The 18,075-nt window shown below is 37.8% G+C and overlaps 1 protein-coding gene across 5 annotated transcripts in view; it reads right to left on the bottom strand.

Annotated features, from left to right (window-relative positions):
* Positions 1–508: 508 nt before the first annotated feature.
* Positions 509–18,075, bottom strand: part of KATNAL1 (katanin catalytic subunit A1 like 1) — a 95,530-nt gene continuing 77,963 nt past the window's right edge. For all 5 annotated transcript variants that reach the window (XM_017537480.2, XM_017537481.2, XM_037741681.1 and 2 more), the window contains 2 exons: positions 2,437–2,563; positions 509–1,220 (listed from right to left, as the gene is read on the bottom strand). In XM_017537480.2, coding sequence (XP_017392969.1) covers positions 1,022–1,220; positions 2,437–2,563 — 326 coding nt within the window. In that variant the 3' untranslated portion in view covers positions 509–1,021. The remainder of the gene's footprint in view (positions 1,221–2,436; positions 2,564–18,075) is intronic.

Here is an 18,075-nt window from a genome sequence, read left to right as displayed (position 1 = left end):
TCAACAAAAAGCAAACAATGTTGGAGCTGAGAAAAATAATGGCTATATATCTGTTTTAATATTTTGAAAGAAAAGTGAAAATATAGCCAGGTGTGGTGGTATGCCTATAGTCCCAGTTACTCAGGAGGCTGAGGCAGGAGAATTGCTTGAATTTAGGAGGCGGAGGTTGCAGTGAGCTGAGATCATGCCACTGCACTACAGCCTGGGTGACAGAGCAAGACTCTGCCTCAAANAAAAAAAAAAAAAAAAAAGTGAAAATAAACTGAGAAGTCTAGAATGAAGAATTACATCTAATGCAATAATATTCTTCCCACATTTCCAATATTAAGAAGCACCATCAAAAAATACTAAAGACAGAGAAACAACCCAGCAAAATGAATCAAATACCACAGAGCGTGAGAATATTCCTGAATAAAGCTCAAGACGTTCTTAAACGGCTAATAGAAGAAATGGCAGGGGGAGGGGACGCAAAAATTCTAACCACAGGACAGACTCTAACAGTAAGCAATAAATTCTAAAGGTTTAACTAGTAAATTCATTATTTCCGCCAAAATATGCCCTTATTCTCTTAACAATAAATAATGAATTCGACACAAATCCAATTTTGATGTTAAAGTCAACATATATAGATATGACCCTCATGTTGACAGAGCAAAGAATTGGAAAAAAAAATGACAAATGCAAATGAAAAATAGGGGTCTTTTAAAATCTTCTGTAAACAAGTTCTTAAAATAGCACACTGCTCCCTTTCTTCAGCCTCCCTGATAGATTGGTTTGGGTGTGCAATATTAATGCAGGAACATGTGGAATACCAGCACAAAGCTGAGGGCGACTAGCAAACTCTCGCCATGAAATGTTCCTATTTCTCAACTACATTTAGTATTCTTTACAGTTTAGACTTTTTTCCTTTAAGTGAAAACCATTCCACTCAAAAAAATTCCAAACCTGTTTTTTAAAAATTGCAGGAATTTCTTAACATTTCATAAACAAAAATATCAGAAATTAAAGAGCTGACAGAAATTCAAGCAGATCCAAATTCAACCATCCATTTTTCATACTTCTCCAAGTCTGCAGCAGAGACAGACTTAGCAATTTTCTTAAGGGCCAATTCAAAGTCTCCTTTGGTAACAGGCATCTGAAGCTCCTCTTTAGAAAGCGCACGGATCTCTTCTGGACTTAAGCCATTGATACGCCGTCTCATTGCCATTAAAGAGGCATCCCTTAAAATATACCAATATCAGTTAACAGTAATTTCTGCAAATGTTTTAAACACTTTCAATTGTAACAAAGTTATGAAAAAACAATCAAAAGATTATTTTATAGTTTTTATGATGCTGCTTAGAATTTTCCACTTAAGAAAAATCCTGGGGGTTCAGGAGAAGTTAAAACCGGATGCAAATAACCGAAAATGTAAAATGTACATAGCTAATGAACCCTAAATGTCTAGGTTAAGCTCAAATAGTACTAAATTTTCCTTGCCCCACTTGCTCCTCAAAGTGAGCCAAGAAGTTTAGGAAACTGGAGTCGAATTTTGAAATATTGAATTGTACACTTAGAAGTGAACATATGGCTGATATTAAGATAATTCAAACCACAGACCAGTTTGTCTACAGCCTAAATAGAGGAATAAAGCCAGGAATCACTCCCGCTGAAACATGAATATCCACATATAGTGGACATGGAATTCTCTACATGGAGTATTTGTAGGCAACTGAAGGCATAAACTCTGGCTTCTCCCGATCCCATCTGCAGCTCTCTTGGATCAACTATAAATAAATATGAAGGGCTGGAAGAAAAGGATAATTCATAATCACAAAAAAGCTATTAGGAGGGCCAAGCCAACAAAAAATTTCAAGTTCTTAAATATTTTACTATCATAGCAGTAGGAACTATTGTGAGCTTATCGTATGCCATTAAACTTAGATGCACATGGGAAAAATGCGAGCAGAAAAGGTGAGAAAAACAGATGCTATGGCTTTAAAGAAAGGCTATTAAAGTCGATTGAAGTACAGTTAGAAAAATAAGCAAAAAAAGCACAGAGTGACAGGAACTGTCTAAAAATTATGATGTTGCTGAACGGAAAGATTTTTCCAGCTTACACTGATCATTTTTGCTCATCTGCATTTGTTTAAATAATGCCAGCTGAGACTAAACATTACTTTATGTTGGTGCAGAAAGGCTCTGACACAAAGCTAAAGTAATCTTAGGTTGTCAAAGTCATTATTACCAAGTTAGACACAATTTCTTAAAAATTGAAAGATCAAAAATGAGGAATAAAGTTATATGGGAAAAAAGGACAAATGGAAAACCATTTCAAAAATATGGGTAGCTGCTTTCATGTCTAACTACACTGGGCTAAACTACACTGACTTGAAGAGCGGTCCTCCTGCCAACTTTATAACTAATGTCTAAAATCACAGATCATTAAAAAAATACCTGCAAACATTAGTGATGTCAGCACCAGAATAGCCCTCAATCTTCTCGGCTATATCTTCCAGTTGAATATCAGGATCTAATTCGACCTCTCGAAGGTTGATCTTCAGAAGCTCGGCTCTTCCTTTTGCTGTTACAAGATTTTGGTGGTGGTGTTAGATGTTTTACTTTACAAATAATTTTGCTAAGAAATGACATTAACAAAAGAGGGAAAAAATGAGGCCAATGCAAAGAAGAAGCAATAACTGTGTGTCCATTAGTATTATTACCAATCACTGCATGACTTACGGAATCATTTAACTTCTTATGTGCCTCTGTTGCGGTAACTAAATATTGACCAAAAAAACCTATCTGGGTTTTCTTTATAGACTGTGAAGTTACCTACTATGAGAACAAAGAATTTGAGATCCTTCAAGAAAAATATAAATATCAGTTTTCAAGCACCAGAAATGCTTCTCATGAAAAATACTGGTGGCAAATACTAATAGCAAACACTAATACTAGTGTTACAAAATTAGACCATATCAAGTGTAACTCCTATGAATTACTCTGCTCACCTGTTAGTATGACATGGATCTCCAGAACTCTTACTAGTAAAGAACATTTCCTGAAAATCAGTAATTGGCACAAAAAGCTCATTAATGTATTTTTTACTTGGAGCACCAGCCCACAGACATTTGGTGTTCCAGTATGATTTAAATGTGAACTGAGTATGTTCAAACATACTACAGAATTTTAAAAATAACCAATCACGTTTGCCATTTCACTAGTGCTTTTAGTGGCAAATCTGCTTAGCACAGCGCACTAAGATAATGCATTACTAGTTTATCTGGCGCTCTATTTCGTCAGATACAAAATGAAATTTAATTTTCTTCTACTTTTACTTTGAAAAATGCTAAATCTACAGGAAAAGAAAAATCAATGAATACCCATTTACCTTTCACTGAGATTCACCAATTGCTAACATTTGGTGAATTGCTAACATTAGGCCATCACTCTAGCTGCCTCCTCATCTCCTCTCCTCCCCCAACTTTTTGAACTGAGCACCAGCTGTAGGCATCACAACACTTCACCTTAAATTCCTCAGCATGTATCTCCTAAGAAAAAAGGTAGACACAACATTTCTAACCCTTATCAGGAGATTTAATACTGGTACATTAGTGTCTAATACACAATTCAAAGCAAAGTTTCCCCATTTGTCCCAGGCCTTTGTAACTTTTACAAACCAACACATTGCATTCAGTTACCATGTCTCATTCATCTTCTTTCATCTAAAACAGTTTCCCAGTGTTTACTTTTTGGTTCATTTTGTTTTGTCTTCATCTAATTGACAGTCCTGCCCCAACTGATCTTACAGAGCCAAAGCATTCCAATAAAGATCCTCCTAAAAAGTCTATCTGTAGAAATTAATGGGCAGATACCAAATGTTCATGGAAATGGAAAGAACCAAGAACAGCCAGGATGCTCTGGAAGAGCATCAGCAAAGTGGAAAGAATTGCTCTATCAGATTTCAAGGCTTATTATAAAGGTATAGGACTCAAAGCAGTGTGACACTCTTGTGGAAATAGACAAATAGATCAATAGTACAGAACGGGGTGCCTAGCAGCAGACAAAAGCATACATTACAGACACTGAATTTATGACAGAGGTGGTTCAGGCAGTGAGGGGAAGGAATGATTTTCAATTAATGATGTAAGAACAGCTGACTATCCACAGGGAAAAAAATGAAATCAGTTCCTACCTCATACTGTACACGAAAATCAGTGCCAGCTATATTACACCTAAATGCAAAGTTGTAAGTATTTTATCAGATAACACAGAATATCTGAATGACCTCAGGGAAGTATTCTCAAGACATATATTCAAAAAATCAACTAAACTAGGAAAAGATGGCTAAACTGACCACATTAAAATAAGAAACTTCTATTCATTAAAAGATACTGTAAACATAGTGAAAACAGGTAAGTTACTGAGTTTGAGAGATATTTGCAACATATATAAGCAACCAAAGACTTATATCAAGAATATTTAAGGAATTCCTAAAAATCAGCAAGAAAAAGACTAGTCAACAGCCAGCATGCCTGGCTGTGCACAGTGGCCAGACCACGGTGCTCGCTCGCTCATGCACCCCTCACCACTCTGTGCCTGGCTCACCCTTGGCAGGCGTGGGATCAGGGTCAATAGCTCCAGCTGAGCACAGCCTGCCAGGCCAAGTGGGTGAACACTGGGCTCAAGCAAAACTCCAGCAATGGTGCCACCAAGGATCCTGCAACACAAGCACTTTGGAAAACACACTGAATTCATCTATTAATATTGCAGCACAACCTAGCAATTCACTCCTAGGATGGAATGCTTCATTCTGGCATTCTTATTATTACACATGTATGAAAATGTTCACAGTAGCACAGTTCATCACAGCCTAAAACAAGAAATAAAAATGTCCACTAAATAACATGATGGATACATTTCAATATAATCACATAATAGATGTTATGGGTTGAACCACGTCTCTCAAAATTTTTATGCAGCTCCTAACCCCCAGTACTTAAGAACATGACTGTATTTGGAGACAGGAGAGGTAATTAAGACAAAATAAGGCCATATGGACTCTAATCCAGCATGACTGGTGTCCTTGTAAGAAGAAGAGATTAGGACATGAACACCGCTAAGGGAAAGACCACGTGAAGGCGCCGGGACAAGACGGCCACCTACAAGCCAAGAAGAGAGGCCTCAGAATGCAATCACCCTGCCTACACCTTGATCTTGTACTTCTAGCTTCCAGTACTATGAACAAATTAAATTCTGTTGTTTAAGCCACTCAGCCTTTGGTATTTGTTATGGCAGCCCTAGCAAACAAATATGATAGAATACCATACAGCAATAAAAATGAATCTGAGGTGGCATCTCTATGTGGTAACATGGATGAATCTTAAAATACACTGAGCAAAAAGGCCAGGCATGGTGGCTCATGCCTGTAATCCCAGCACTTTGGGAGGCCAAGGTGGGTAGATCATGAGGTCAGGAGTTCAAGACCAGCCTGGCCAACATGGTGAAACCCCATCTCTACCAAAAATACAAAAATTAGCTGGGCACAGTGGCAGGTGCCTGTGATCCCAGCTACTCAAGAGGCTAAGGCAGAAGAACCGCTTGAACCAGGATCTGGAGGTTGCAGTGAGCCAAGATTTCACCACTGAACTCTAGCCTGGGCAAGTCTTCGTCTCAAAAAAATAAATAAATAAATAAAGTACACTGAGTGAAAGAAGATACAAATGAACACAATCCATGTGATTTCATTTATGTAAAGTTTAAAAGGAGGTAAACTTTGTTTGGGGATCTATTATTAGATGATAAAATTATATGGAAAAGCAATACATTATTTCCATAAGAGGAAATCATCGTAAGGGAAAAGTGGTGACCCCTAGCAGAGGGCAGGAAGAAGCCATGCCGGGAAGAGGCACACTGAGAGCTGCTGAGTTGTGAGGAGACTCCACTTCTCCCGGAGCCGAGCTGGTAACAGGGCTGTCTGCTTTACCAGCTACTGGAGAAAACACACACACACACACACACACACTGAGCACAGCAGTGCCAAAAGCAGCAAGCAGGTGTGATTTGGGATTACACACACACACACACACACACACACACACACACACACTCTGAGCACAGCAGTGCCAAAAGCAGCAAGCAGGTGTGATTTGGGATTACCAGAAAACAGAAAGGGTAGGACTGGAACCTGCTCAATATGTGGTTTACAGCCAAAGAAGTCCTCCAGTAAGGCTGAAGGCAAGAGGGGTAGGGACAGGAAGGGGTGAGGGGAGGAAGCTCCTGTGCCTACTGCTATAGAAGGCTGATGTTCGCCTGATGTCCAGGTAAGAACTAACGTTAACATAAGAACATCGTTACACCATGTTCCACATAGAGCCAGAGACAGCCAGTGAACAAATACCCCTTTTCATTCCTACAGGCCCAAAATTAGAATACCACTGTATGTGTAAATCAAATGTTTCACTGTGTCTGGCCTAAGATCCTAACACCAAGTTTAATATAATATATTCTCCCATCGAAACGAAGTTCCAGACAGCCAACTTACAATGAACCTGGGAACATAAACCTCATCATAAATGAGGACTTGGTGGTACTGAAGCTTAACCAGGAGCATCCTCTGTTTCCCTAGTAACTATGATTTTGGGGGCAAGTAACTTAATACTAGTTATATCAGTAATTTTTCAGAATAGTCTTAAAACTTATCAGCTCTATAAAAATTAATTAATGATATTCAATAAGCTTGTGAAAAGATTTAACAAGGGATTAATGCGTTGTTAATAATAGTGTAATGAATTGTCAATTCTGTATCACAACGTGAATACACATTCTAAATTTAAATAAATGTTGTTAGAAGAATCATACACTCCTTAAATAACTCCTCTTGAATACACCAGGCAGTCCAGTGCAGTTAAAAATACTATGCTCTGGGCCTGCCTGTCTGGGCTGTGGACTCATATGCCTGCTCTCACTTAGCCTCTGGGTGTATCAGTTTCCTAAGTGAAATAAGAACAGAATCTACCTTATAAGACTGTCATGAGGGTTAGGTGAGTTAATGCATGCAAAGCCTGGCCCATGGTAAGTACTCAGTAAATGTTCACTGCCCCCACCACCAGTCAATCAACAAAGAGGACTCTGGGGAGACAGAAGTGTCCTTTTCCTGAGAGACATCTGGGAAAGCAGCAACCCAGATGAAACACCTGGGGACACAAGACAGGCCAGGGAGAGAAGACTGCACGACATCCACATGCTGTAACACTGGCTTTCAAAAGGGTAAACTTTAAAGAGAAGGGAAGAGAGAACCTGGGAAATGGGAGTACCATAGATAATGACACAGAAGTAGAAAGAAGCATGTGTGCAGCAGAATGAGAAAAAAAAGGGTAGAAAGTAGAAAAATACAATAAAGTACTGATAGATGCAAACAGACACAGATAGGATACATAAGGTGTGAACTTGCAGTAAAAGGAATATGATAACAAAATAAAAATAAAAGGACTCTGACCCTGATGTAATAGGAAGTCACAGTCACTCTGAGTCAAAAGGACTCTAATGCCTTGGTGTTTAGGGGGTCAGCCTAAATGTAAAACAGAATTAAATGAAGGGAAGTTGAGGAAGGAGTATATTGGGCTCTCCAGGTAGCTGCTGCCATAATAGATGCTTAAAAGGAGAAAAGCCTTAAGGTAAGGATGTTAGAACTCACTTGTGCCTATGATTTTGCCACTGACTAAAGCAGATTGTATTTACCAAGATGGCAGTAGCAGTTATCTCCCATCCCACACGCATTTCTACAATGTGACCCTACTAGTCCCCAACCCGGAGGCAGTCTAATTCCCCTTCCCTTGATTGGTGTGGGCCTGAGAATGACAGAAGTATGAGCAGAAGGGAATTATATAACCTCCAAAGCTAATTCATAAAAGCTGATGCCATTTCCACCTTATGCAGTGGAACAATCACATTTGGAGCACGGAGCTACCATCTATGAGATGCAAATGTCCCAAGGCCACATCAAATGGCCACAGGTAAAACATAGGTGCTCCTGAGAAACAGTCCCAGCAGAGGTCCAAACATGTAAATGAAGACATTCCAGAGGATCCCAGGCCCCAGCTGTGCAGCTGCCCCCAGCCATGACCCAAGGAATCATGGAACAGACACAAACCATCCCCACTGTGCCCCATTCGATGTCAGAATAATAATATGATGACTTTGTCCCATTAAATCTTAGAGTTATTTGTTAAACCACAAAAGCAAGTGATATATTGGCTTTTCTTGCTACCAAGTTCTAATTCTTAAAGAAATATGCACATTTCTTTATGGAAATTACATAAAAAGGCACATTAGATGATGGCTTTCTGGTTTCATCTATCCTGATTCTTGTAATCCTTGCCTTTTTCAAATAAAAATTCTAATTCACAGTTGCTTTTGTTCATAAAATGTCCAATTTTTAAAATTTTAACACATTCTATGTTTCTTTTCATTAATTTTATTCTGGATTTCCAAAATCATTCTTTTCAGATCTCTCATCTTCTTAAATTTTCTTTATTGTTCAGTCTCTTCCAGACCCTTTTATCCTATCAGTTGGCTCCAGCCCCAACACCTATCTATCTATTCATTTTCAAGCACCCATGATGACTTCAATTCTACTTTTCTCTATGAAAATTCAGTTAAAATGCAACTTCCTTCATGAAATCTTCCCTAAGTATGCCAGTCAGAATTTATGATTCCTCCCTCTCCATTCCAAAAATACTGTGCAGAGCCCTTGGCTCATGCATTCCACTGTTTTACTGCAGTTTTAACCTAGCCCAGCCAAATAAGCACTATTGTAAGAAAATGAGATTATTACATTAATAGAATACAGAGTAACAGCCAGAAATGATAATATAAGATAGAATCTGTGAGCCAAAAATCTATCAATTAATTATGTTATGTACCCTTGGGGTCCAGTCAAAAAAGTGATCAAGGAATATGTTACAAAAATTAAGTTTCAAAATTCACAGGTGAAGTTTCCACTTCTAGTCATGATGAAATAACTGTTACCAAACTTGCCCTCCTATGGTAAACAACTATAAAATGAGACAGAATATAAAGAAAACTATTTTCATGTATTAGCCAAAAGGCAGTAAAGAACTGAATACTGATTTTTCTTAGTTCTGCCAGTAATCTGAGTGCCTGCCAGAACACCATTTAAAGGAAAATACATAACCTGTAATCCCTACAAATGTAGTGCATACAATGAAATTACTGGATATGTGAAGAAGCAGAAAAATATGGTCCACACTCAAGAAAATTAAAAAGTAGCTAACAGAAATGAATCAAATGCTAAAATTAGCTAACAAAAACTATAAAGTAGATTATCCATTTCTGAATAAAAATTTACACTAAAACTTAGAACTTAATATAACTATTTGTTATCCTCAGAGTTTCTGTGTGTTAAGAATTCAAGAGTGGCATAGCCAGAAAGTTCTAGCTTGGGGTCTATAATGGTTAATTTTATATGTCAACTTGGCTGGGCAATGGTGCCTAAAGAGTGGATGAAAAATTATTCTGGCCCGGGCACAGTGGCTCAGGTCTGTAATCCCAGCACTTTGGGAGGTGGAGGCGGGTGAATCACTTGAGGTCAGCAGTTCAAGACCAGTCTGACCAACATGGTGAAACCCCATCTCTACTAAAAATACAAAATTAGCCAGGCATGGTGGCATACACTTGTAATCCCAGCTACTTGGGAGGCTGAGGCAGAAGAACTGCTTGAACCCAGGAAGTGGAGGTTGCAGTGAGCTGAGATTGCACCACTGTACTCCAGCCAGGGCAACAAGAGTGAAACTCTGTCTCAAAAAAAAAAAAAAGAAAAAGAAAAATGAAAAATTATTCTGAATCTGTCTGTGAGCATGTTTTTCAATGAAAGTAACATTTAAATTGGTGGACTTTGAGTAAAGTAGACTGCCCTTCCTAATGTGGGTAGGCCTCATCTAATCAATGGAAGGTATGAATAAAACACAACACTGAAGACCCCCACAGGAAGAGGAAATTCAGCAAATGGCCTTCAGATTTCAACTGCAACACTGGCTCTCCCTGGGTTTCCAGCCTGATAGCCTTTGGACCTGAACTGCAATATCAGCTCTTCCTGGGTCTCTAACCTGCCAGCTCAGGGTACAGATTTTGGACTTACCAGCCCCCATAATTGTGTGAGCCAACTGCCTAAAATAAACCTGTCTCAATATACACATCTTGTTGGTTCTGTTTCTCTGTAGAACCCTGACTAACACAAGGTCTCTCAGGAAGTTGCAATCAATATATGGACCAGAACTACAGTCTCCAAAGGTAGCTCACTCACACGGCTGGCACAATGGTACTGCTTGCTGGTGGAAAACTTCAGTTCCTTTCCATTTGGGCTTCTCCACATGTTTCCAAGCATGACAGGTGGCTTCCCCAAGAGCAAATTATCCCATGTGATCCAAGTGAGGGAGAGCCAGGCAGAAACTATCTTTTTCATGATCTAGCCTCAGAAATCATTTAGCATTACTTCTGCCATATTCTGTTCCTTAGAAGAAAATCACTAAGTCTAATCCACATTCAAATGGAGGGGAGTAAGCTCTACTTTTTCAAGGGAAGGATGTCAAAAAATTTTTAAAAAGAGAGAAAAATAAATAATCAAATGAGGAATCCCAGCCAAGTAATGAAAACTATAAAAAGTAACCAAATGGAAATGCTAGACTTGGAAAATACAGTATCTAAAATAAAAAATTCACTAGACAGGTTTAAAGGCAGATTGGGGATGACAAAAGAAAGTGTCAGTAAACATGAAGATAGATGACTAGAAATTATCCAGCCTTAAAAGTATAAAGAAAAATTTTGGGAAAAAAACATTTAACAGAGTTTTAATGTCCTTTGAGACAATATCAAGAAGTCCAACATACATGCAAGACAAAAGGAAAATCCCACAGAGGCAAATCACAGTCAACCTGCTGAAACACAAAGATAAACAGAGTATCTTAAAAACACCATAGAAGACAATCACTCAAAAATATGCCAACTTATTTTCTACAGTAGATATATACCACACCACATGCCCCAGTCATTTCACATATAGGTATTTAACCAAGAAGGACAAAAAGTCTATGTCTACATAGACTTGAACATGACTATTCACAGCAGCTTTATTCACAATAGCCCCAAACTAGAAATAATCCAAATATTTATCAAGAAGACAATGGATAAACAATCTGTGATATGTTCATGTAATGTAACAAATACTACTCACCAATAAAAACAACAAGCATGGATGAAATTCAAAATCACCATGCTGAGTAAAAGAAGATAGTCACAAAATAATACTTACTGTATGATTCTATTAATATGAACTTCAAACTACTTTATACTGACAAAAATTGGACCAGTGGTTTCCTGAGGGGAAGGTGTAGAGGGAAGAGGGAAGGATGGATTACAAGGTGTACAAGGAATCTTTTGAGGATAAAAGACACGATCTCCATCTTAACTGTGGTGTGGTTTCAGGGCTGTATAACTGCCAAACTCATCAAATTTTAAATAAATAAAATTTATTCTTCGGTAAAGTTGATTTAAAAAAAAAGTGGCCAGAGAGAGAAACACACATCACACACAAGGGAACAATGATATGAATGGCAGCTGACCATGTGTCAAAAAAATAATGGAGGCCAAAAGTGACATCAGCAAGGTAGAATAGGATGTCTCAGACTTCCTGTAGAAGTTCCGCCACAGAAAAAACAACTTAACAATAAATATAGTTCAAAAAGCCTTTATGAGAACTTCAGACACTAGTTAGGAAGTCACAGAACCACAGGCAAGCTCAAAGCCTAGAACTGCACTGAAATGAGTAAGAAAAGCCATTTCATGTTAATTGAGTTAGCTCCTTCCTCAAGCTAGCAGAGCTTCCTGTAATCAAGAGGAAATGCCTACCTCATAACTTCTCCCTTGGGAGAAAGAGAAAAGCAGAATATACATCCAGCATTCCAGCTTTTCACAGGGCTACCCAAGGGACTGGTTTCTGTCTTGCCACACTTGGAGCAGGCACAAAGAGAGAACTCAGCAACTTGTTGCAGCACTAGCAACTTACAATACAACAGACAAAAGCCAACACAGGTCCATATGATTGGGAGAAAGCAACCAGCTTGTGGCTCCTTACTTGAGGGGGAAAGAGAGAAGTGGAATGTGTATCTAATGTTTCAGTTTTTCAGAGGACTGCCCAAGGGACTGATTTCTATCTCACCTGACTTGAAGGATTGATGGAACTGGGTGACCTTGGAGGCCCAGAGGCCACAAAAAACAAAAGAGAGTTAAGTAATTTGTTGCATACCAGAGAACCTATAATACCACATAAAGATAACAGAAGGAGCACGAGAGACCACAAACTCATGAAAAAGAAATCAGCAAATCTCTCTAACTGGGAAATTACATGCATAAGCCCAGAGAGGCGGTAGCCCCACAAAAGGTTTGGGAGATCCTTGGAATATTCAGCCAGGATAATTGGCGAAGGTCTTCCCCTGCACAAAGTGAGTTCATAAAAGATCCAAAGGGCTTGCTGTTCTTTTAAATGCAAAAATCACAACAACAGAAAAAACAAGGCACATGTTAAAGAGAAACATGGACCAATAAAGGGAAAAAAATAATTTCTAGGAATCAATGAAAAAAAAAATCTAAGAATTATCCAACAAAGAATTCAATATAATCATCTTTAAAGAACCTCAGCAATATACAGGATAACCCAGAAAAACAATTAAATGTAATCAGGAGAACGATGCACAAGCAAAGAAAGAATTTAACAGACAGAAGCTATATAAAGAACCAAACAAAAATTTTGGAGCTAAAATATACAGATTCAGTAAAAAGGATCAATAGCAGTCTTGATCAAGCAGAATACTTAGTGAACCCCAAGACAAGTCATTTGAAATTATCACGTCAGAAACAAAAAAGAAAAAGAATGAAAACATGTGAAGAAAGTCTAAGGGACTTAGATACCGTAAAATAGACCAATAAACATAAAATGGAAGCTCCAGAAGGAATCAGAGTGAGAAAGAAACAGAGAGCTCATTTGAAGAAATAAAAGCCCAGAACGTCCTAAATACAAAGATATTGCAGGTCTGGCTGCAGGCCACCACAATAACGTGAGTCACACAAATTTCCTGGTTTCCCAATGCATAGAAAAGCTGTATTTACAATATAGTCTATTAAGTGTACCATAGCATTACATTAAAAAAAAATAGACATCTTAATGTAAAAATACTTCACTGCTAAAAAAGAAAATGCTAACAATAATCTCTGCCTTTAGCAAGTTATAATATTTTGACTCATGTAGGGTCTTGCCTCAATGTTGATATATATTGATGAATCAGGGTGGTGGCTGCTGGAGGGTGGGGTGGCAGTATCCACTTCTTAAATAAGAAAACACTGAAGTCTGCTGTATCAGTTGTCTCTTCCTTTCATGAAAGAGTTCTCTGTAGCATGCATTGCTGTCTGATAGCATTTTACCTATAACAGCACTTCTTTTGAAAGTGGAGTTGATTCTCTTCAAATCTGCTGCTGTCTTATCAACTAAGTTTATAAACTAAGTTTATAGAATATTCTAAATCCTTTGTTGTTATTTCAACAATGTTCACAGCATCTTCACAGGAGATTCTACCTCAAGAAATATTTTCTTTGCTTATCTATAAGAAGCAACTTCTTGTCTGTTCAAGTTTTATCACGAGATTGCAGCAATCCACTTCTGGAGGCCAAGGAGGGCGAATCTCCTGAGTTCAGAAGTTTGAGACCAGCCTGGACAACATGGCCAAACCCCATCTCTACTAAAAATACAAAAAAATTAGCCGGTGTGGTGGCACACACCTATAATTCCAGCTACCCAGGAGGCTGAGGCACGAAAATCGCTTGAACCTGGGAGGCGGAGGTTGCAGTGAGCTGAGATTGCGCCATGGCACTCCTACCTAGGCAACAAAGCAAGACTCTGTCTTGGAAAAAAAAAAAAAAACAACCAAAAAGCAGATATAGACTGGACAAATAGCAAGACTCAACTATATGCTGTCTATAAAAACTGCACTGTAATGGCCAGATGTGGTGGTTCATGCCTATAATCCCAGCATTTTGGGGTGGATCACAAGGTCAAGAGATCAAGACCATCCTGGCCAACATGGTGAAAACTTGTCTCTAACAAAAATACAAAAATTAGGTGGGTGTGGTCCCAGCTACTCAGGAGGCTGAAGCAGGAGAATTGCTTGAACTGGGAGGCAGAGGTTGCTGTGAGCTGAGATTGCACCACTGCACCCCAGCTTGGGCAACAAAAGCGAGACTCCATCTCAAAAAAACAAAAACAAAAAAACCCTGCACTGTAAATATAATGACAGACGGTGAAAATTAAAGATAAACAGCAGACATATCACACCAATAGTGGCAAAAGAAAGATGGTTAAGGCTAAATTAATAGCAGTCAAAGCAGTATTTCCAGAGAGGAGTGCCAGAGTGTATTCTGGGAGAGAAAGAGAGGCATTTCATAATGGTAAGAAGACCAAGAACATATAACAATGATAATTTATTTAGCTAACAACATAACATCAAAATACATGAAGCAAAACATAAAGCAGAAACTGAAAGAATTAAAGGGAGAAATGAACAAGTTCCCAGTCATAGCTGAAGATTTCCATAAGCCATTCTTAGTAACTGATAGAAAAACTAGACTAAAAAATCAGCAACGATCTTAATTTTTGAGTAACACTATCAACACCAAATTGATCTAGCTGACATTTATAGAATATTATAACAAGCGCAGAATAAACATTCTATTCAATTGCATCTGGAGCATTCACCAAGACAGACTATATTCTGAACCACAAATCTTAAGAAGTTCAAAAATTGACATCTTACAGAGAATGTTCCTGACTGCAATGGGATTAAATTAAAAATCAACCATAAGATATCTAGAAAATATCCCAATTATTTGGCTCCCAAACCAATCTGAGTGCTAAATAACTCAAGGGCCAAAGAAAGGGGAAAAAAAAGAAAACTAGAAAACAGTTCTAAATTAATAGTAGAAAATATATTATGGTCATATCATGGTCATTGGTATGTTTTTTGTGTAGTGTCATTTGAAGTCTTTTGCCCAGTTTTTAATTGGATTAGTTGCTTAATTAATGCTTTTTGCTGTGCATTGTGAATATTTTCTTCCAGTTTGTAGTTTGCCTTTTGATTTTCTTTATGGCATAAAGGAAAATTTGGGAGATAAAAGCAAAGCAGAACTTACAAGAAATTTATAGCTTTAAAATGTGCACATTTAAAAGAGGGAAAAAAAGGCAGGGCACAGTGGCTCACATCTGTAATCCCAGTGCTACTAGAAGGATTGCTTGAGGCCAGAGAAATTCGAGTCCAGCCTGGGAAACATAGCAAGACTCTGTCTCTACAAAAAATAAAAATAAAAAAAAAATTAACCAAACACAGTGGCATGTGTTTGTACTTCCTGCTCAGGAGGCTGAGGTGGAAGGATCTGTTGATCCCAAAAGTTTGAGGCTGCAGTTAGCTACAATCATGCCACTGTACTCTAACCTGGGTAACAGAGCAAGGCTCTGTCTCTTAAAAAAGGCGGGAGGAGGGTGGTTCCTAAAATCAATAATCTTAGTTTCTAACTTCAGAAAGAATAAATCTTACTCAAAGTATAAAACAAAAAAAAAATTTAAAGAGAGAAGAAATCATTGAAAAAGAAAATTAACAAAGCAAACATTTGGTTCTTTGAAAAGATTTAACAATATTGATCAATCTCAACCAAAAATGATGAAGAACAATAGAGATAAAATAAATTAGTAATATTAGGAATGAAAAATGAGCCATCGCTGCAGATCCTATGGCCAATAAAAGGAAAATAAGGTGTATAGATTTGTACTATGCCAACTTAAGTGAAGCTGGAATTTCATTTTCCAGAATTCTCTCCATTGCATAGCTCTGGGTTAGTGTGGACCACGAGTCATTATGTCTGAGCTGTGAAAGGCAAAAATTAATCATCTCAGAAAGTTGGAGCATACTGTCACTTATTTTTTGGTTCTCCTTGTTACTGTGAGGCAGCACGTGTGCTTTCAGCTCTTTGTAGTTTCTGCCAAATTTCTTCCTTCCGCTTTTTTGAATCTTGAGCCAGGTATACATTTAGCTAGCTGCTTCTGTAGGAAAGCCCATTCATCTAGATTAGGAGTCTCAGTGGAATAAGAGAGCTCAACATAGATTGCAATGTATTCTCATGGACTGAGCTCATCCCCACAGGTAGAGTTTGTCCTTACTTCTACCATGGCACATTATCATCTCTTCCTAAGTATTCTCCCTTACTGACTTCAAATTCCAGAATCAGACGTGAAATCTACAATCGCCCATAAACTATTTAATCAGCTTCCACATTCACATTAGGTCAAATCCAAATAAATTTGACAACTTATGAAAAATAGACAAATTCTTTGAAAGACACAAATTACCAAAGCTTGCTCAAGAAAAAAACAAGTAGCTTAGATAACCATATGTGTGTATGTAAAAAACAATGGAAAAGAACAGTATTCAGAAATAAACTCACACATACACAACAAAATAATTTTCATTGAAGGTGCCAAAGGAATTCAATGAAAAATGCAAAGTCCTTTCAGAAAGTGATACTGCAACTGCATATATATATGAAAAAAATGAAACTCATCCCCTACCACACACACACACACTCACTCTCTCTCTCTCTCTCTCTCTCTCTCTCTTTTCATTCAAGAGGAATCACAGATATAAATACAGTTTCCAAAAGAAAACAGGAGAAAAGCTTTGCAGGCTTGGGATAGGCAAGATTTCTTAAGACACAAAAAGTACTATTCATTTAAAAAAATTGTCAAGAGGACTTCTGTTTATTAAGAGATACCATAAAGAAAATCAAAAGGCAAACTACAAACTGGAAGAAAATATTCACTATGCACAGATCTGATAAGTAACATAAAAAGCATTAATAAAGCAACTAATAATCCAATTAAAAACTGAGTAAAAGACTTGAGATGACACTACACAAAAAGTATACCAATGACCATAAAAAGCACATAAAAGGTACTTAACATAAATTATCAGAGAAATACCAATTAAAATCATGGGACAGCATTTCATACTTAATAGATTGACTTAAAATACTGACAACACTACGTGTTGGCAAGGATATGGAAGTATTTGAATTCTCATTTATTGATGATGGAATATAAAATGGTACAACCATTCTGAAAAACAGTTTGGGTATTTCCTATAAAGCTAAACATATGCCTGCTCTATGACCCCTCTTTTCTATTCTTATACAAAAGAACTGAAAACATTCATCCACAAAAAAAGGTATATACAAAAAAGTTTGCAGCTTTATTCATAATGCCCAAAACCTAGAGATAAATACCAATCAAAAGAAGAATAAACAAATTGTGGCATAATCCTACCAGGAATAAGCTGCTGATACATGTGATCACATGGATGAACTTCAAGTGAAAGTAGCCAGATACAGTGAGTACACACTGTCATGATTCCATTTATATGAAGTCTAACAAGAGGTAGAACTAATCTATGGTGATAAAAATCAGGTACACTGAATGCCTATTGGAGGATTAGCTGGTAGGGGCACACAGAAACTTTACAGAATGATAGAAATGCCCTACATCTTGATTAGGGTATTGATTAAACAGGAGTACAGATTTGTACTCATCAAATTATATACTTAAGTACATTTCATTTTATGCAAACTTTATCTCAAAATAAAAAGAAAAAATTCACTCATGGAAATTTCTTTACAGGATGAAATTATATTTTCCAGGCTGAGCATGGTGGTTCACACCTTTAATCCCAGCACTTGTGAGGCCGAGAAGGGAAATCACTTGAGGCCAGGAGCTCAAGACCAGCCTGGACAACATGGCAAAACCCCGTCTCTACAAAAAATACAAAAATAGCTGGGGGTGGTGGTGTACATCTGTAATCCCAGTTCAGAAGGCTGAGGAACAAGAATCACCTGAACTTAGTAGGTGGAGGCTGCAGTGACCTGAGATCATGCCACTACTGCACTTCAGCCTGGGCAACAGAATGCAACTCTGTCTCAAAAAAAAAA

The sequence above is a fragment of the Cebus imitator genome, unplaced genomic scaffold (genome assembly GCF_001604975.1).
Source record: "Cebus imitator isolate Cc_AM_T3 unplaced genomic scaffold, Cebus_imitator-1.0 Scaffold103, whole genome shotgun sequence".
In the NCBI taxonomy this organism is placed as follows: domain Eukaryota; kingdom Metazoa; phylum Chordata; class Mammalia; order Primates; family Cebidae; genus Cebus; species Cebus imitator.
This window is presented reverse-complemented; position numbering and strand designations above follow the sequence as displayed.